The 21,549-nt window shown below is 47.3% G+C and overlaps 1 protein-coding gene across 1 annotated transcript in view; it reads right to left on the bottom strand.

Annotated features, from left to right (window-relative positions):
- The window catches only part of LOC123757291 (transforming growth factor beta receptor type 3), a 720,483-nt gene that overhangs the window by 79,558 nt on the left and 619,376 nt on the right, over positions 1-21,549 (bottom strand). Inside the window, 2 exon segments of the mRNA XM_045740847.2 lie at positions 11,817-11,998; positions 16,270-16,414. Of these exon segments, the coding sequence (XP_045596803.2) occupies positions 11,817-11,998; positions 16,270-16,414 (327 nt within the window).

Genomic DNA, 21,549 nt, shown 5'->3' with positions numbered 1-21,549 from the left:
TGCCACAAAAAGACATCTGCCATCAGAGGTGGTACAAGCCATAAGCTGAGCACCTGCCATCAGAGGTGGTACCTGCCATAAACTGATGCACCTGCCATAAGCTGATGCACCAGCCATCAGAGGTGGTTCCTGCTATAAGAGGAGGCATCTACCATCAGAGGAGGTACCTGCCATAAGAGGAGGCCCTTGTCATAAGAGGAGGCACCTGTCATAAAAGGTGGCACCTGCCATAAGATGAGGCACCTGCCATAAGAGGAGGCACCAGCAATAAGTGGAGGCCCCTGCCATAAAAGGAGGCACCTGCCATAAAGGAGGCACTTGCCATAAAGGAGGCACCTGGCATAAGAGGAGGATCCAGCCATAAGAGGAGGTACCTGCCATAAAAGGAAGCACCTGCCATAAAGGAGGCACCTGGCATAAGAGGAGGCACCTGCCATAAGAGGAGGATCCAGTCATAAGAGGAGGCACCTGCCATAAGAGGAGGATTCAGTCATAAGAGGAGGCACCTGCCATAAGAGGAGGCACCTGCCATAAGAGGAGGATCCAGTCATAAGAGGAGGCACCTGCCATAAGAGGAGGATCCAGTCATAAGAGGAGGCACCTGCCATAAGAGGAGGATCCAGTCATAAGAGGAGGCACCTGCCATAAGAGGAGGATCCAGTCATAAGAGGAGGCACCTGCCATAAGAGGAGGATCCAGTCATAAGAGGAGGCACCTGCCATAAGAGGAGGCACCTGCCATAAGAGGAGGCACCTGCCATAAGAAGAGGCACCTGCCATAAGAGGAGGCACCTGCCATAAGAGGAGGCACCTGCCATAAGAGGAGGCACCTGCCATAAGAGGAGGCACCTGCCATAAGAAGAGGCACCTGCCATAAGAGGAGGCACCTGCCATAAGAGGAGGCACCAGCCATAAGAGGAGGCACCAGCCATAAGAGGAGGCACCTGCCATAAGAAGAGGCACCTGCCATAAGAGGAGGCACCTGCCATAAAAGGAGGCACCTGCCATAAGAAGAGGCACCTGCCATAAGAGGAGGCACCTGCCATAAGAGGAGGCACCAGCCATAAGAGGAGGTACCAGCCATAAGAGGAGGCACCTGCCATAAGAAGAGGCACGTGCCATAAGAGGAGGCACCTGCCATAAGAGGAGGCACCTGCCATAAGAGGAGGCACCTGCCATAAGAGGAGGCACCTGCCATAAGAGAAGGCACCAGCCATAAGAGGAGGCACCTGCCATAAGAGGAGGATCCAGTCATAAGAGGAGGCACCTGCCATAAGAGGAGGATCCAGTCATAAGAGGAGGCACCTGCCATAAGAGGAGGATCCAGTCATAAGAGGAGGCACCTGCCATAAGAGGAGGATCCAGTCATAAGAGGAGGCACCTGCCATAAGAGGAGGATCCAGTCATAAGAGGAGGCACCTGCCATAAGAGGAGGATCCAGTCATAAGAGGAGGCACCTGCCATAAGAGGAGGATCCAGTCATAAGAAGAGGCACCTGCCATAAGAGGAGGCACCTGCCATAAAAGGAGGCACCTGCCATAAGAAGAGGCACCTGCCATAAGAGGAGGCACCTGCCATAAGAGGAGGCACCAGCCATAAGAGGAGGCACCAGCCATAAGAGGAGGCACCTGCCATAAGAAGAGGCACCTGCCATAAGAGGAGGCACCTGCCATAAGAGGAGGCACCTGCCATAAGAGGAGGCACCTGCCATAAGAGGAGGCACCTGCCATAAGAGGAGGGACCTGCCATAAGAGGAGGCACCTGCCATAAGAGGAGGCACCTGCCATAAGAGGAGGCACCTGCCATAAGAGAAGGCACCAGCCATAAGAGGAGGCACCTGCCATAAGAGGAGGCACCTGCCATAAGAGGAGGCACCTGCCATAAGAGGAGGCACCTGCCATAAGAGGAGGCACCTGCCATAAGAGGAGGCACCTGCCATAAGAGGAGGCACCTGCCATAAGAGGAGGCACCTGCCATAAGAGGAGGCACCTGCCATAAGAGGAGGCACCTGCCATAAGAGGAGGCACCTGCCATAAGAGAAGGCACCAGCCATAAGAGGAGGCACCTGCCATAAGAGGAGGCACCTGCCATAAGAGGAGGCACCTGCCATAAGAGGAAGGTTAATTTACATGCCAAGAAAGACAAGTAGTAAGGGAGGCATGCCCTAAGTATACATATGAATGATAGAGTATTCAAGATGATTATTAATAGGGAGTAAAATATATTAACATAAAGCAGAACATGAAACAAAGAATATAAATAGGATAAATTTTTAAGGGAAAAACCAGCGTTGAATATAATGAAACGCCATTTTCTGGGCGAGACCTGAAGGCTTCCCTGGGGCTTATCCAGGTTGATATATATGGAACTATTAGACTTTGGCGTCAGTCAGTGTGAATGGAGTCCTTAGGCCTACCGAAGACCACAAGTCAGAACCTGGCCCCCCTCAGAGAGGCACGAGGAGCAATAGCCTATAGAATTGCACATGTGATTTGGAGCATTCTATTTCTGCCATTGACTGGGTCAGGCACCCAGAAAGATAAGCATCCCAAAACAAACCCCTATTCTGGTTGAATAGGGGTTTGTTTGTTTGTCTGTCCACTCGTTTTACTAAAAGTCAAACGAGTGGACAGAACTCCCGAAAGAAAAACAAGCATGACATCACCACGTTGCCGCGGCACAGTCTATGCAGCTCCCTCCTCCCCAGGGGGGAGGAGGGGGAAGCCCCAGGCCCCTCATGCCGACTACCCACACCATCAGTTCGAAAGCTGGATGTCAAAACACGCGAATAAACAGCCGACCGGAGGGAGGGGAGGGATGGCGGGGAGCCTCCAAGTCTCACCCAGCAAATGGCATTTCATTACATTCAACACTAGTTTTCTTGGGGGGAGCCCCTTTGGCTCCACGGAGCTACTTACCAAAAGACAAAAATAAGAGGGACTCACCAGGGAGTTGGCCAGCACTCGCCCCTCAACGCGAAGTCAAGACAACCAGTTGCAACCCAAAGCAACATAGGCCTGACTAGGCCCCGGAACATTTACCAGGTAGTGTGCAGCCAGGACCCTGTTCGACCGCCAAAAGCCCCACACCCGAATGTCAGCCCAAGATGGCAGCAAGAGCAGCAAACTCACGAACGTCGTGGGCATGGGGATAGACCGCAGACTAGCTAGACCAAATAACCTTGCGGATGACCTGGGAGACCTTGAACCCTGGAACAGGGAAGGGAAACCGGATCAACCCAAAGAACGTCCCTGGACACAGAATCCGTGGCGTGCAAATAAGGGTAGAGAGCTGCAACAGGTCATAACACATGATGCACCCCTGACCTGACTAACCAAGCATCAACAACCCAAGGACCCTTCTGGAAAGCAGCCGTCACATTCTTCACTAGAAAAAAATAAGACAGCAGCAAATGAAGCTCTCCGACCCGACTCCAAAGGCTAATGCCAACAGGAAAAGAGCCTTGGAGAGACAATCCCAAACCCAATGGGCCACAAACCGTGGGAAAGAGAGATAAGAGAGAACCCTGTCCAACATCCAGGATGGCTCAAGCGGCGCATGAGCAGGGCGGAGGTGAAACAACACCCGAGACAGCTTGCGAAACGATGCAGAAGTAACATCGATGTCGAAAGTAAGCTGCAGCAGCTCTGCCAGCACCGCACGATATGATCGACAGTATTCGGCACAAGATGATGGTCCTGGAACAGCCACAAGAGAAAGGACAAGACCACCTCAACAGAAAGCGAAGTATAACTACGAAGAGACAAATAAGAAATGGAAGGATCACCAGGAAACTTCATACTACCGCCAAGACGAAGCACGCAAATGGAACACTATTAACGAAGCCACCTGATCACCATATATATATATGGTGATAGACCCGAGTCAAATATACCAGATGTGAAGACTCGAGGATTAGATCGAACCAGTCACATAACGAACCAGACCAATCATCTGAAAGAGGCAGAGCCGCGGGAAAACCCCTGGGTTAGGACACTGAGCAAGCAGGACCTAAACCAAGGCTGGGCCAGTCACCAAGGGGCCAACAAGACTACTCTCCCCCAGTAAGTCTCCAAGCAAGCTAGGACCGGGAGTAACAGCGGAACCAGAGGGAAAAGATACAGGTAACCCCACCTCGACCAGTCCTGCTGAAAAGCATTGACCCTGGTGAGCTCGCAGTCAGGAAAGAATGCCACATATACCAGGAGATGCCTCGACCACGCCAACGTGAAGAGGTCCACCCCTGCTTGATACCTGCTTGATGGGGGTTCAGGGAGTTCTTCTACTCCCCAAGCCCGGCCCGAGGCCAGGATTGACTTGTGAGAGTTTGGTCCACCAGGCTGTTGCTTTGAGCGGCCCGCAGGGCCACATACCCACCACAGCCTGGCTGATCCAGAACTTCTCTTAGAAAATAGTCCAGTTTTCTCTTGAAGATGTCCACGGTTGTTCCGGCAATATTTCATATAGTCGCTGGGAGGATGTTGAACAACCACGGACCTCTGATATTTATACAGTGCTCTCTGATTGTGCCTATGGCACCTCTGCTCTTCACTGGTTCAATCTTGCATTTTCTTCCATATCGTTGACTCTGGTACGTTGTTATTTTACTGTGTAGATTTGGGACCTGGCCCTCCAGTATTTTTCATGTGTATATTATTTGGTATGTCTCTCGTCTCCTTTCTGGAGAGTACATTTGGAGAGCTTTGAGACGATCCCAATAAAGGTGTTTTATCTCATCTATGCGTGTCGTATATGTTCTCTGTATTCCCTCTATTTCCGCAATCTCTCCTGCTCTGAAGGGGGAAGTGAGTACTGAGCAGTACTCGAGACGGGACAACACAAGTGACTTGAAGAGTACAACAATTGTGATTGGATCCCTGGATTTGAAAGTTCTCGTAATCCATCCGATCATTTTTCTGACTGACGCAATATTTGCTTGGTTATGCTCCCTAAATGTTAGAGCGTCGGATATCATTATTCCCAAATCCTTGACATGCTGTTTTTCTACTATGGGAAGATTCGATTGTGCTTTGTACCCTGTATTATGTTTCAGATCCTCATTTTTGCCCTACCTGAGTACTTGAAATTTATCACTGTTAAACATCATGTTATTTTCTGCTGCCCTAATTGAAAACTTTGTTGACATCTGCTTGTAGTTTTTCAATGTCTTCAGCAGAGGTAATTTTCATGCTGATTTTTGTGTCATCTGCAAAGGATGACACAAAGCTGTGACGTTTATTTTTGTCTATATCAGATATGAGAATAAGGAACAGTAGCAGTGCAAGGACTGTACAAGCTTGAGGTACAGAGCTTTTAACATCGCTTGGACTCGATTTTATCTGATTGATTGTTACTCTTTGTGTTCTGTTCGACAGGAAATTGAGTATCCAGCGTCCTACTTTTCCAATTATTCCCATTGACCTCATTTTGTGAGCTATCACCCCATGGTCACATTTGTCGAACGCCTTTGCAAAGTCTGTGTATACAACATCTGCATTTTGCTTTTCTTCTAGGGCTTCTGTGATTTTGTCATAGTGGTTGAGTAACTGTGACAGACAGGATCTTCCCGCTCTAAATCCATGTTGTCCTGGGTTGTGCAATTCATAGTTTTCCATAAAACTAGAAATTTGATTCCTAATCACTCTTTCAAACACTTTTATTATGTGTGATGTTAGTGCAACTGACCTATAATTTTTTGCCAAGGCTTTACTCCCCCCCCTTGTGCAACAGAGCTATATCTGCAGATTTAAGTGCTGCTGTTATCTCCCCTGTATCTAGGCTCTTTCTTCATATTACGCTGAGTACTCTCGCTACTGGTACTTTACATTTCTTTATGAATATTGAATTCCATGAGTCAGGCCCAGGAGCTGAGTGCATAGGCATATTGTCAATTTCTCTTTCAAAGTCTTTCGAACTTGTGGTAATATCCGTTATATTATCTGCAGCTTGAATGCCATTCATAAAGAAGCTGTCTGGGTCATCAACTTTCATGTTGTTTATTGGTGTGCTAAACATAACCTCATACTGGCTTCTTAGAATTTCACTAATCTCTTTGTTGTCCTCTGTGTATGTACCTTCATTTGTAATTAACGATCCAATACTGGTCGAGGTTTTCGATTTTGATTTTGCGTATGTGAAAAAATATTTCGGATTTTTCCTTATCTCTTGTATAGCTTTCTGTTCCAATTCCATTTCCTCAGACTCATATGATCGCTTCAACGTTTGTTCTATTTCTGCGATCGCCCTGCATAGGCGTATTTTTCTTGCTTGTGATAGTTGTGACGGCCGAAGCATTTCCGTTATTTTTTTCCTTCTCCTGTACAGTCGTCTGCGTTCTCTTTCTAGAGTGGTCCTTTTTCTGCCCCTCGTCACAGGCACATGCTTCAAGCAGACCTTGTAAGCTTCAGCTGTCAGTTGAGCTATTCCCTGTGTGGGAGTTTTGTCGCTTAAGACCGTCTCCCATTGAATGGTTGTAAGGTCTACATTTATTTTTTCCCAGTCGATCCTCTTATTGTTGAAATTGAATTGATTGAATATTCCTTCTCGCTTGTTGGGTCTCTTAGACCTACTACCGTTATTTATGCTAGTTCGCACTTCAATGAGCTTATGGTCTGAGTATGAAGTATCTGAGATTGTGATGTCTCTGATTATTTCATCATTGTTTGTGAATAACAAGTCTAGTGTGTTTTCGTTCCTAGTTGGTCCTGTAATCTGTTGATTGAGTGAGAATTTGTCACAGAATCTCAAAAGTTCTCTGACCTGTGGTTGGTTATTTCCCGGGTCATTCCCTGCTATGATATTTGTGTTCCATATGTACAGGGTCCCCCTGGGACCCTGTACATCTGGCAGAGCCAACTGAGTGAGTTGGAGTCGACTGTCCATTCCATAGACAGGGAATGAACCAAGACAGGCTGTCTGCCAGGATATTGGACAACCCTCCAAACATGAACGGCCAGGAGAGCCAAACCCAGAGAACTCGGCAGATGAGTCACCCGAAGCAACCAGCACCAAAGAGCCAAGGACCACATCGAACCCCCTCGGTTCAGGTAATGAATCACCGAGGAGCAGTCCAAATGGAGCCTGATCGTTAATCCGCGAGCGACCCGAACCCTCCGAAGTGACATCCACACCACCACAAACACCCGCACCATGCTGTGGGTCCGACATAAGAATGGACCTCACTGCCCCTGGCCGGCCTGTGAGCACTGGTCACAAAGCCCCAGCCAAGAAACGACGCATCCATGAACACATCGAGCAAGGGCTCGGGTAGGCACCAAGGCACTGAACCCCGAAAAACCTGAAGAGAAAGCCAGCGACGCAGCAGCTGATGCAAGGCCCCCCGGAGACCGAACCCAGTGGTGGAAGAGATATCCCCCGAAGGAACCAAAACAACTGATGAAGCCAAACCCAACCTGGCAGATAGACCATCATGGCAAAATTCAGGCTCCCGCACAAATTTTCGAGCAACCGCCGCGTGACCCAGGAGCCCCCCAGAAACAAGTGAAGGTGGGAGCGCAGCCAAAGCAGAGACTCCAGAGAGACAAGGAAGTGGTCCAAGAGTCCCACACAAGACCCAGCCAAGTCCAAACCTGAGAAAGGAAACCAGATGGGACTTCCACCACTTCACCAGGAACCCAAACCCAGCGAACTGGGAAAGAATCAGATCCCTGGTGAGCAGACATGCGAACTGGCTGGGAGCTGAGACCAGCCAGTCATCAAGGTAGGCCAGCACCCGAAGACCTAACAGATGCAGACAAGCCACAAGGACCCGGGTAAGGCATGTAAACATGCAAAATGCCAGAATCAACCCAAACAGGAGACAACGAATGCAGTAACTGAGACATTCCACAACAAAACCGAGCCAGTCCCTGAACCCTGCATGAATCGGGATGTGCCGGTACACGTCCCGGCGGTCCACAGACTCCATCCAAGCACCCAGCTCCAACAGAAGCCGGACCTTGGACAGAGTAGTCATTCAAAAAGAAGGGCAAAACACCCAGGGGGTTCAAATAAAATAAGTCCAGAATGAACCTCAGGTTCACTCAGGTCCTGTTTCAGGACTGGGAACAGACAGAAAACCCACCTGAGGGACGTCGTTGTTTCTACCACACCCAAGTGTACCCACTCTGAGATGATCCGACACAGCACAGGAGAAGAGACCTGCACCGCCAGCCCCAAACCCCCCCTGAAAGAGGAGGGGCCACCCAATGCCACCGCAAGCCATGGGAAATTACCCAAAAATCCTACAAATCATGAGACCAGGCGTGAGCAAACAGCCCGAGCTTTCCCCCCATTGCCCCCATCAATGGGGCGAACCACGAAAGGGCTGACGCCCCATGCAAGAACCTGACTTATGCACAGAGCGATCACCTCGCTGACCATACGAAGATGGATCCGAAAGAGGCGCCGACCCAGAAACTGGCACCAGCGGCCTACCATGACGAGAGGAACCCCAAGCCCAGGCACGACCCTTCAAGGTGGAATCCCCCCCCCCCGGGACCCCCGAAGGACCAACAAGTCCGACATTGGACAACAACTAGAAGAGGTTACTTGCAGAAACTGCCCAACTGCAGACTCTGCAAACAGCAAGGGACAATAATGCAATGAAAAATTAAGAGCCAGGGCAGGTACTCTGAGAGAGAACTCTATCAACATCAGAGGTCCGAGACCGTTTAACACGCTTCCACTACACATAAGGGGCATAACTGGCTGACCCCTCACAGTGTTCAAGAGAGAACTGGATAAGCACCTCCAAAGGATACCTGATCAACCAGGCTGTGACTCATACATCAGGCTGTGAGCAGCCGCGTCCAACAGCCTGGTTGATCAGTCCGGCAACCAGGAGGCCTGGTTGACGACCGGGCCATGGGGACGCTAAGCCCCGGAAGCACCTCAAGGTAACCTCAAGGTAAGGGCTCAAGCAGATTCCAACGAGGAAGCGAGCACCACCTGCTGACACGTGAGACACGAAGCGAAAAACTGCGACACTTCGTCCCGCAGGATTGGAACAGACAGCTTCAGCAGCGCACGACGCATGTGCGGCTGAGACCAAGGCACCAGACCTAGGAATGGCCCCAAGCACCTCCAAATCCTCCTGAAGTCAATCCGAAGACAGCTCCAGGAAGGAAAAGAATTGCAAGACCGAAGCCAGAAACCACAAGCGCCCAAGTCCTCAGCCACCAATGCAGCTGAAAGGGAGGGAACCTGCACGTGAAGCTGAACGACGCCAACATCCCGCTGAAGGGCAGGGGCGAACACACACTGAGGTGCTTGAATTTGCCCCCAGGTAATCCTGGACCACTGTCAATGGCTCGCACCACTCAAGCGTGCAGGCACAACAGAAAGTACTACAAGCATTCAACAACAACACAGGGCAGTCCGCTAGCCTGGATGACTCCAGAACCTCAGAACGAACCCAGTATGGAGATGGAGCCATTATAGAGGCATAAGCCGAAAACCTCCGGAAGGACGGAACCAACAGACCTGAAGGGACATGGAGCCAAACCTGGGAAGGGGCCGGCACCAAATCCAACTGATACGCAGAGGGGAAGGGGGGGAAGAACCCACTCCTTGTAACAGTAAGCCCCACTCGTAGGGTAAGAAAACCCAGGTGGGGTTCAATGGGACCCAGGGCCCCCCAAGTCAGCCCCTTCCCAACCCCAGGAACCTCCACACCAGGACCTGAGGCAGAGTCGTCCTCCAAAGCCCTGCCTCACAAGAAAAAACTGGGGCAGCCGGACAGGCAGGAAGGAAGGGGGCCCACTGGTCAGACCCCATTGTCACGGCAGGAGGAACCGACTCGAATACCTCCGTACCCCCCCCTCCCCCCCTGGAAAGGGCAACCCCCGGAACTGCCCAAGTCTCAGAACCTTCTAAACCCTGCCCCGACCCCGAAGCCCTCAGATGCATCAGAGCTGGAAGCAGGGAAGGGGGGGACCAGAATGAACCAAAGCAGGGAAAGAATGAGGGAGTGTGGACTGAATCAAGGCCGAAGTGACCAATGCTCCCAAGTCTGGGTCCCTATAAGCAAAACGGGGCAGCCTCGGGGCTTCCGGGGTAGCAATCAACCGAGCACATTGCAGCAACCTATATCTAGCATGCAACGCCTGAGCCACCTGCACCCGGATATAGTCATCAGTGGACTAGGTGAACTGAGTCACAAACAAGCAGCAACACTCACAGGACTCCAGGTCGAAGGTGTCACTGACTCAACAGGCAGCATGACAGAGGCAAAAACAGTGAGAGTCCCCCTGAGACAAGGGGGCTGAGCAACCTTCAAACTCGCACAAGGCGAGAGGGAATCATGAGGGTTGCATCCATCAAACCCCTTGCACCCCTGCAGGGTTTCCCAGAGCCCTTAAACTGGTATCGCTAAGTGTAAGCCCAGGCAGGGTACTGCGAACCGGCACCCAAATCTACCAATCAAACTGCTAAAAGCTGAACTCCCAGACGTGTCCACTCATGGGGTCCTAGCAGGAGGGTACCACCCAGAAACATAGATATATATAAACCTAAGGTACAGATAGGGGGGGCAACAAACCAAAGGCAGACCCCCCACCAGGCAGGAAAACAAATACAAAAGAGAAACCCCGCAAGAGGACAACGTACCCAGGCGGAACAGAGCCAGCCACTATAATAGGTGAAAACAAGCTGTGCAGTACCTACCCTATAGTACCTGTGCGCTCCTACCAGTGCAAACTACTCATTACCTTAAGGAAAACAAGGGAAGAAGAGAAAACCTCCCAGCACACTCAGAATGGTCAATTTCTGAGCAACAAAAGACCAACAGAGGTAGACCCCAAGGTGACTTGTAGAAGATAACCCAAAGCCCCAAGTGCGGTACTTAAAGGGCACTGAGGGAAGGGAACCCTAAGGACATGCATCCCGAGTACCTGTGAAGATTACTCCCAGCTAACGCACCACCCTGAAGACAGTTCTATGACACAAGGCACAGCACTGAGAACAAGAAACAGGAGCTGGAGTCACACGACCAAACCTCAATCACATAAGCCGAGAACTGAAGGTGCGGGTTGCCGGCATGAGGGGTCTGGGACTCTTCCCTTCCCCCTCTTGGGGAGGGGGGAGCTGCACAGATGGCGGCGCAGCAACGTGGTGATGTCATGCTTGTTTGCTTGTTTTACTTTGGGGAGTTCTGTCCACTCATTTTGACTTTTTAGTAGTAGTTTCAACCAGAATAGGGGTTTGTTTTGGGATGCTTACCTTTCTGCGTGCCTGACCCGATCAATGGCAGACATAGAATGCTTCAAATCACATGTGCAATTTTATAGACCATTGCTCCTCATCCCTCTCTGAGGGGCCAGGTTCTGGCTCATTATCCCTGGTAGGCCTAAGAACTCCATTCACACTGACTGATGCCAAAGTCTAATAGTTCCATATCAGCCTGGATAAGCTCCAGGGAGTCGAAGGGGCTCCCCGCAGAAAGTAATTGTTAATACTGGTGAGGAAATAGGGATATATAGTGTAGGACAGGTTACCAAGTAACATAATAGACAAATAGACATTATGTTATTTTGTTAAGCAGAGTTAGACATACAGCACATGTGTAGGTGTGGTTGAGTTTAAATCATACATAGTGCCAAGCCAATCTTTATTCATCAAAAGACCAACTTCATCCCTCGTGCAGTTTCTTTTACTGTTGTCTTCTTATGTTCAAGCATATCTATCAAGAAATCCGTCTTCACCACTACTTTCTAAACATTTTGTTATTTGTGACCACAAGTCTTTGTTTTACACAAATATGCTAACAAATAAGGAAGTATGTATACACTATATACAGTACAGTAGAGCACTCAATACCTGGAAGCTAAAGCTGTGGAACAACACCGGCTCCATGATGACAGAGGGGCGGAGTGGGCATGACTTCCTCACCAAAGATTCATGGGGAGCACCAGGGCGGTGTGGGATGGAGCTGTTGCTCAGCCAACATTGCTCAAGTACAACACGCAGGTGTACATCATATGCCTCTGTTAACGGCATCACTAGAAGCACAAAGAATATAGCTATACGCGATGTCCACCGACACAAATACTTTAAGAATTACAAGATTTACAGGCCTTTTAACTCCTTGTTCAAATGACATAAGGCTGTTTGTTAAGGAATTTAAATAATGATGAATTTATAAATGAAAATTCGATGGTTCTTGTTCCTTGTTCCTGTCCGTTCTTGTTCGTCCAACCTGTTCCTGCTCAGTAAACCAGGCTATGAGCACCATGCAGTGTGCTGAACACAAATATTTTTAATAATTTTAAGTTAGTGCATCTGTTTATATTAATTTCTTCAATAGTTATAAGTTTGTGAGGCTGAATATTGACATACTGTATATTTGAAATAAATTATAATTTAAATGTCTGCAAATGACTGTTGCATTGTAAGATACAAAGAAAACAAAGATTGAATAACAACCCAGCATTGAATGTAAGGAAACTCCACTTTCTAGAGGAACCTTGGTGACTTCTAAAAGCTATCTAGTGGATATTGCTCCATATTAAAAGGTCACATCAGTCTCAGAAGTTCTGGAAGAGATCCAGAATCTGGATCCCCTCAGAGGCTCTGGGAATGAGTGACATTCTGCCACTCAACACGACAAAAGCATCCAGAAATATAGCAAAGCTTTACAGATAACTGGAGGGTTCACAGAAAACAAAGCCTCAAAACCTCTAAACAACTTTGCAAACAATTTGTTCAAAACAAGGAATTCACACAAACTACCTCAAAACTCATTATTGGCAATTACCACCACCAGGCAGCTCAGCCTCAGCCATCTACTGGCTCCTCAGGTCAGTTCTGGAGTTGATAAACAACCTAACATTGAACTGAAGAACCTGGAGGGAGAGGAATCAGGAGGGCACCAGGCTTCCTCAAGAAAGTGGCATTTTATTACATTCAATGCTGGGTTTCTCTAGGGAGCCCCCTGGTGACTCCCTAAAGCTAAATAGCCACAGAGAACAAAAATGGGAATTACTAGGAAGGAGGAGGAGAGCCAGTAGGCACTACAACAAAGAAGAGAACCCAGGCTAGGAAACACACCCCAAAGCAGCACATGACCAATTAGGACCAAGGAACATTGACTAAATACTAGGCCACCAAAACCTTGTTACAGCATCAGAACCACCTAAACCCAAATATCAGCACAGGACATGCTAGATAACACTGCGGCCAAGACTGAGTACTTACAAACATCATGGGCCTGAGGATAGACCAAAGCTGCTACTTGACACTGCAGACGATCTGAGAAATGTGATCCTTGGAACAGGGAAGCAAAGAAACAGTCTACCAATAAAGCATGCACCAAGACAGAACTGGTGGCCAGCAGGTACTGGCAAAGAGCCGTCACTGAATACAACAAATGATACACCCCTAGCTGAACCAGTCAAGCACCAATCATCACAGGATCTCTCCATGAGCGTGCAAACTCATTCATCACCAGAAAAGAAGGAGAAGGCTGCAAACGAACACCCACCAGAGCCAAAGGTACAAAACTCCTGCCCACAGAGAAGAGCCAGCAGCTTCCCAACCCTACACCTGGAGGTGAGAGCCTGGAAGTGCTTCCAACAGGAGCATGAGAAGGCCATAGATGAAAATAATGCACAAGCCCAATTGAAACAACAGCATTGAGGAGGTTTCAACACTAAATGCAAGCAACAGCAGCTAGCTCTGCTAAAGCCAAGTGATAAGAGGTGACATGTATAAAAAAAAAACTTCAGACACGAAGAGAAGAGACAAAGATATAACCATTAAAGTACACAACTGAGTTAATCTGGTGAAAGAGACCGAGCTGGGAAAATTATCCAAGTTCTGGCCAGCCCAGCCTTGGTTTCCAGCACTGCTGGAAACTAAGGCTGGGCTGGCCATCAAGGAGCCTGGAAGATCACCCTTCCTGGATAGCACCTGCAGCAACAACTGAACCAGGTGTAAAGATAAATGAACCTCAACTCAATCAGTCCAGTCCAAAAACATCCACCAAGAGAGCTCCGTGATCATGGAATGAAGTCATGTAGGAGGGAAGGCACTGGTTCCACACCAATGTAGAGGTTTACCTGAAGGTGACTGACCATTTCGCAAAGCTAACTGAAGGCCTACTTCATGGAAATGAGACTAAAGTGAGATAACCCATCTGCAGGAACATTGGAAACATCCCATACAAGAGGATGCACTGTGAATCAAACCCCGAGAAGCCAGAAGCTAAGCTATCCAAAGCGCCCAGCTCCCACAACGCAAAGAACTGAAGCAACCTTCCCCTCCCTTTCCCCTCAGGGTCAGGCACTGAACCATAAGGGAACAGTCAGAGTGAAGCAAGAGCACAGAGCTCAGAGAAAGCCAAATCCTCCTCAGAGCATGCCACATAACCACAAAATTGTGTACCATGCTCTGCACCCAAAAGAATGGGCATGACTACCAACCCTAGGTAACATGGTGAGCACTGATCACAAAGCCCCAACCCAGAGACAAGGCATCTGTGAACACACTGAATAGCAGGGAATGATGGTGCTATGGAACTGTACCCCAAAAATCTGAAAGGAGAAGTCGGCAAAGCAAGAGCTGATGAAGAGTGGATGGGGCCTGAACCCACCAGTCCTGGGAGTAGAAAAACTGGCAAAATCAGATAAACCAATACAAGAGGCACCACAAAGAAATGAAGTGAACTTAGCACAAATGTACAAAACCAATTACTCAATTTGCCCCATTAAGGGATTGTCTAAATTGGAACAAAGGTTTGGCCTTACAGTGCAGCTGCTACCTGGAAAGTCACCAATCGGAAGTGACTCAACGTAAACAGAAGTCCAACGGTGAAAGTGTCATACACCCAAAGACAAAAGATTGGTTTATATGATGGTTTCATAGTGAATGACTTTCTTTGAATCTCATCTGATGAAAGATTTTTGTGCCTTTTCTTCCATTATTTTTAGACTTGCGTTATGTTCATTTGTTAAGCTGAGGTTATATATTATATTCCTCCAGCTAAATGTTCATGTCTTAGATACACACAGAATTTTTTCCTTGGCTATGTCTTGCTCTAAACTGTGTGCTTGCTACCTGCTTGATGGGGTTCTGGGAGTTCTTCTACTGCCTAAGCCCACCCCAAGCCCAGGCTTGACTTGTGAGAGTTTGGTCCATCAGGCTGTTACTTGGAGCAGCCCGCAGGCCCACATACCCACCACAGCCCGGATGGTCCGGCACTCCTTCAGGGTTTCAGGGTTTCAGGGTTTTCAGGCAGACCAAAAGTGCCTTAACTGTGCATTGACTTCCTACAATTTAGCATTGTGGCTCCATTCAGTGACTACTTTAGCAGAACATTGTAATCATCAGGCTGGTGGATGTGGTTCTGATAACTTTTGCCCCTCATCTCTCTTTCCCAACAGTGTTTTCTGCACTACTCAGCTTCCTTCAGTTACACATCTGTATTATATTTGAGTTTTACCACATTTTTTCTTCTTTTTGTTATGTCAATAATCTTACCTTAGTTGACAACCAACTGCAATCCAGTAGTCCAGATATAAAGTGTTGAGTAATATGTAAAACCCCTTTCTGAGCTGATTCATTTGATTGTCTCTATCTGCCCTGAATCCCCTGCAAACAGGTTAGGTTTTCTTCAGTCAGGGAATGATGAAATATGGGTATTGTTATCTTGACAGGAACATAGTGCTGTCACCAGCTGGTGATGGGTGTACATATCCAAGCAACTGAATGAGCAGTTAGTGAGAGCATTCTGTTAGCATCAAGATATGATTTTGAATATGATTTGAATATGACTTGAAGTATAAATACACATTTGTCAGTCATTCTTGGATGGATTGAGTGAACTCCAATGAGCCTCTAGCACCTTATATGGCCCTGCAGAGATACTTGAAAGCTACCTGTGTTGCTGGTGCTAGAATGTCATCTCCAGTGACTAATGATCCTGATCAACAGACATCTTTGATCTTACCTAACGGGGCAATCGAATGAATGCTTAGAAAGACTTGGTGCCATGTATTATATAAGTAATTTGCGAGTTATAACTGCTAGATACAAATGTTTCAAAGTACACAAAATAAACAACTGGAGAGTTAGCGTGGATTATCAAGAATAAAAGGTATTGGAACATCTCCTATGTAAACAATTATTATATAAAGTACATACATACATTCAAGGGAAACTGCAAAAGGAAAGTTTTACACAAAGTGTAATACTTTGAAATTTTTCTAAATAAAAAATTTTCCATTTAACTCACAAATGAAAAAGAATCATTTGGCAAATATTAATTTCTTACCACTAGCAAGTGCTGTCCTGATGTACAGCCTGCGATTAATGTTGGTAGAAACAGGGAAGTCATCAGATCTGATGGGTATTTTGTAGTCGCTGTCTCTAAACATGTCCATCTTGTATGTGGCCCCAGCCAATGACTCATTGGTAGTCTGGTAAAAGTTGGAAATAAATTTTGAAGTAAAAAAAATGGAAATATAATTTAAATATACTGACCGATAAATTCTGAAAAACCAGCGTTGAATGTAATGAAACACCATTTTCTGGGTGAGCCCCGGAGGCTCCCTGGAGTTTATCGGGCTAATGTATGTTATATTAGACCGGGACATTAACTAAGGAGTTCAGACCTACCAGGGACCAGCGCTAGAATCTGGCCCCTTCAGAGAGGTTTCAGGGAGCAATGGCCCTGGAAAACCCCCTTGTGGTTGGGGTTTTCCTTATCTGCCATCAGATAAGGAAAACCAACCAACCATATGGTAACAAAACTAAAACAAAAAAACGAACAGAGAGGAAGAAACTCCCTACAATCCCAAGGAAACAAGCAAACATCACACTGTACTGCCACACCGATCGTCCGCGCAGCCCTCCCAGCCCCGAGAGGGGGAGGGAGAAGCCCCGGACCTCACCATGCCGGCTGCCTAGCATCAGTTCGGAAGCTAAGCTTCAACCAATGTGAAAAAACCACCAACCAGTGGGAGGGAGGGTTGCCAGGGAGCCTCTGGGGCTCACCCAGAAAATGGCTTTTCATTACATTCAACGCTAGTTTTCTGTGGAGAGCCCCTACGGCTCCCTGGAGCTTCATACCCAAAGAGAAGGAAAAGAAAGGGCTGACCCGGGAGGCAGCCGCCACAAACTCCACAATACGAACCCGAGACAATAGGCTGCATACTTGTGACCCAAGGTAACAAGATCGCACAGGAGCAGACGCGCGCATAAAGAACGGGCGGCCAGGAACCTGTGCGACCCTCAAATCCTCGCGCCCGAAATGAGCCCTAGACGTCACCAACACAGCAGCGAAAGCTGTAAACGTCCGAACAGCATGGGTGCAAGGATAGACCTCAGGCTGGAAGACCTAAAAACTCTGTGGATGACCTGGGAGACCTGAGCCCTGAAACAGGGAACCGGATCAACCCGAAGTGCTTCCTTTGAAAAGGTACGCAGGTAACGGCAAAAAGCACAACCGGACAACATAGGACGCACCCCCGGCCGAACCAATCAAGCATCAATAACCCAAGGATCCCCCTCCCCCGGTAAGCAGCCGTCTCGACCGTCGCCAGAAGGACGGAGAAAGGCTGCAACGTACAAACCTACCACCAGTACCAAAGAGCAGAAACCTGAACCGAAGGGGCTACCACAAACTGAGTAGAAGATAAGAGGGCACCCTGATCAAGGACCAGGACAGCTCAGGCGATGCATGAGCAAGCCGGAGGTGAAACAAAACACGAGAAAGCGTACGGAATGGGGCAGATGTGACATCCACCCCGCACGCAAGCCGGAGTTGCTCCGCCAGTGCCGCACAAAACAAGGCTACAGTAAGAAACATTATATAACTGTAGTCCTGAAAACCCAAGAAAGGACAAGACAACTCGATGCGAAAGAGAAGACGACCTACAAAGGGTTAGGAAAAGTGCATAGAAACACCAGGAATATCATACTGTCGCCAAGACAAAGCTTGCAGGTGGGACACCATCAACAAAACCACCTGATCACCACAGAGATGGTGATACCTGCATCAAAAAACCAGATGCGAAGAGCCGAGAAGAAGGCCGAACCAGTCACGTACAGGACTGGTCCAACCTGCCGAAAGAGGCGGAGCCGCGGGAAAACGCCCCGGATTTGGACACTTATCAAGCATCGTCCGAAAATAAAGCTGGGCCAGCCACCAAGGGGCCATGAGGACTACTCTTTTGGGAATGGACTCTAACCGAGCCAGAAATCGAAGCAACAGCTGGACCGGGAGAAGAGGAACAGGTACCCTCACCTCGACCAGTCCTGCCGAAAGACATCCACCGTGAACGCCTTGCAGGCGGGTAAGGGCGCCACATAGAATGGGCGACGCCTAGACCACACCGACTCGAAGACGTCCATGGCCAGGAGTCCATACGTCCGGCAGAGCCAACGAAACGAGTCGGCGACGACTGGCCAATCTGTTAACAGAGGAATGAACTGAGACAGGCTGTCCGCCAGGATGTAGGACACACCCCGGACATGAACCTCATGGTTAGCCAAACCCAGAGAATCCAGCAAACGAGCCACTTGAAGGGACCAACCCCAAAGGCAAACACCTAAGAGAAACCCTGTGGTTCCGGTAAAGAACCACCAGAGAACAGTCCGAATGGAGCTGAATGGTAGAGCACCGAGTGACCCGAACCCTCTGAAGCGCAAACCAGACAGCCACGAACTCCCGAACCGTGCTGTTAGCCCGATGAATGGACATACCACACCATCCCTGGCTGACCTGGTGAGCACTGGTCACAAAGCCCCAGCCGAGAGATGACCTGTCCGTGAACACATCGAGCGAAGGCTCGGGGGAAGTGCCAAGGCATGGAACCCCGAAAACCCCAAAGAGGAAGCTGGTGACGCAGCACCAACACAAGATCCCCGGAGGAACAAACCCAACGATTGCAAGAGAGGCGGAAGGAGAGTGTCCGAAGGAACCAAACAGATGCTGAAGCCAAACCCAACCCTGCAGGCAGACCAGCACGTCGAAGTTCAGACTTCCGCACAACTGCTCGAGCAACCTGGGACCCCCTCATGAACAGCCGAAGGTGGAACCACAGCAACACTTCTGGAGGGGGGGACAAGGAGCAGCCCAAGAGCCCTAAACAAGACCCAGCCAGGTCCGAACCCGGGCTGGAAACAGATGGAACGGCCTCCAGATCACCAGGAAACCAAACCCAGAGATCTGGAAAGAACCACACACCTTGTCAGAAAACCCGACACCATTTACTAATATTACATACAATACGCAGATAATATTGCTACTATGTTGTATACACAAGTTAACCCCATAGAAAATGTAGCTTGTAGTGGAATTTTCCGTCAATAGAAAATGGGATATTATTGCCACATAGTACTATAAATTCACCAGCTATTCTGTTGGGAATTATTCTTAAATACATTAGTCTTTGGACTTATTACATCATAAAAACATCTCATTTGAATTAACTTAATTATCAGTATCAAAACAGAGTAAATGTGACCCTTCTATCACTTACTGACATCTGGACAAAGTGAGTCAGTATTGTCAGTGGTGTGAAGAGGTCAGCCAATGTTTGTTAAGACCGAGTCGTTGGAGCAAATTCCGCTCCTATAATTCTCTTGGACGAAGTGTTATGGAGATCAAATTTAGTGTTCTACCATCATCAACACGCTGTCAGCAACCACAAGGGAAGTGTCTTTCCGAAATCTTATCTAAGTCACTATTGGCCAGTAATGTTAGGTAGATATGATTAATTCCGGTTAGGATGCGAACGATTGACTCAACACAGGTAATTAAGCCTTGGTCCTTATCTTATATAATATACAGTGTTTTCTCTGATATAGCTGTCATATTAGGATTCCAGCTTTACAGCTAGTGCCCTTTGACAGGAACAAGAAGAGGATGCAAGAATTAATTTTGGTACATCAGTTACTTGGGTGATGGAAGCTAACCTCTCACGAGGATAATTTGGTATCTACATCCTAGTTATTTATTTATTTATTTATTTATGCATATACAAGAATGTACATAAGGAATGTGAGGATACAAATATGGTAATTACAGTCTTGTAAAGCCACTAGCACGCGCAGCGTTTCGGGCAGGTCCTTAATCTAAGAAAATTTTAAGGAGGTAAATACTTGCAAAAATTATAGACAAAAAAATGATAACAGATTACATGAAATGAAAAAAAGATGAGAGAAAATTGTAGGTACAGTATATTAAAGCACATAGGTAGCTGAGATTGATTGCAATGACAGCTTGAATGGTAGTTGACAAAAAATTGGTAGGCACAATACAGCAGAAACAATATAAGATTGGTTGCAATGACAGCTTGAATGGTAGTTGACAAAAATTGGTAGTCACAATACAGCATATGGCTAGCACATAGAAGAAGACAGCAATGAACACAATGATAAGGTTGTTTGATATTACATAAAAATTAGGAGATTGGGTAACACTAGGTACAGAGCAAATTTAAAGCTCAGTGTAGGAAACTAAGAAGATGAAGTTAGGTACTTTTTGGTTTTGCTTTTAAATAAGGCAAAAGTTTTACAGTTTTTCAATTCACTAGGGAGTGAGTTCCATAGACTAGGTCCCTTAATTTGCATAGAGTGTTTACACAGATTAAGTTTGACCCTGGGGATATCAAAGAGATATTTATTTCTGGTGTGGTGATAATGGGTCCTATTACATCTGTCCAGGGAGAGTTTCTGAGCATGGTTTGCATTTAAGAACAGGGTTTTGTAAATGTAGTTGACACAAGAGAATGTGTGGAGGGAGTTAATATTTAGCAAGTTTAGGGATTTAAACAATGGAGCTGAGTGTTGTCTGAAAGCAGAGTTAGTTATTATTCTGATAGCAGATTTTTGCTGTGTGATGATGGGCTTAAGGTGGTTTGCAGTGGTAGACCCCCATGCACAGATACCATAATTAAGATAGGGGTAGATTAGTGCATAATATAGTGAGAGGAGAGCAGAGTTAGGAACATAATATCTGATTTTGGAGAGTATACCAACTGTCTTAGAGACTTTCTTAGTTATGTGTTGAATGTGGGTGCTGAAGTTGAGTCTCTTGTCTAGGAATAGGCCAAGAAACTTGCCATCATTTTTATTACTGATGTTGATGTTGTCTATCTGTAGCTGAATTGCATTTGATGATTTGCTTCCAAATAAGATGTAGTAAGTCTTTTCGATGTTTAATGTTAGTTTGTTCGTTGACATCCATAAGTGGACTTTTTTTAATTCATTATTCACAACATTATTTAGTGTATGTGGGTTGATGTTTGAATAGATAAGAGTAGTATCGTCAGCAAACAGTATAGGTTTGAGAATATTAGAGACATTAGGCAGATCGTTTATATATATAAGAAATAGAAGAGGTCCTAAGATGCTGCCCTGTGGCACTCCAACGGTAATTGGTAGAGTGGAAGAAATTGTATCATTGATGGTTACATATTGGTGTCTGTCACTAAGATAGGATCGGATGTAGTCAAGGGCAAGGCCTCGGATTCCATAATGCTGGAGTTTAAGTAAGAGGTAGTTGTGATTAACAGTATCAAAGGCTTTTCTTAGGTCAATGAAGAGT

This window comes from Procambarus clarkii, chromosome 13 (genome assembly GCF_040958095.1).
Source record: "Procambarus clarkii isolate CNS0578487 chromosome 13, FALCON_Pclarkii_2.0, whole genome shotgun sequence".
NCBI classification, from domain to species: Eukaryota; Metazoa; Arthropoda; class Malacostraca; order Decapoda; family Cambaridae; genus Procambarus; species Procambarus clarkii.
The sequence above is the reverse complement of the archived record's forward strand: the minus strand, read 5'-3'. Positions and strand labels throughout refer to the sequence as shown.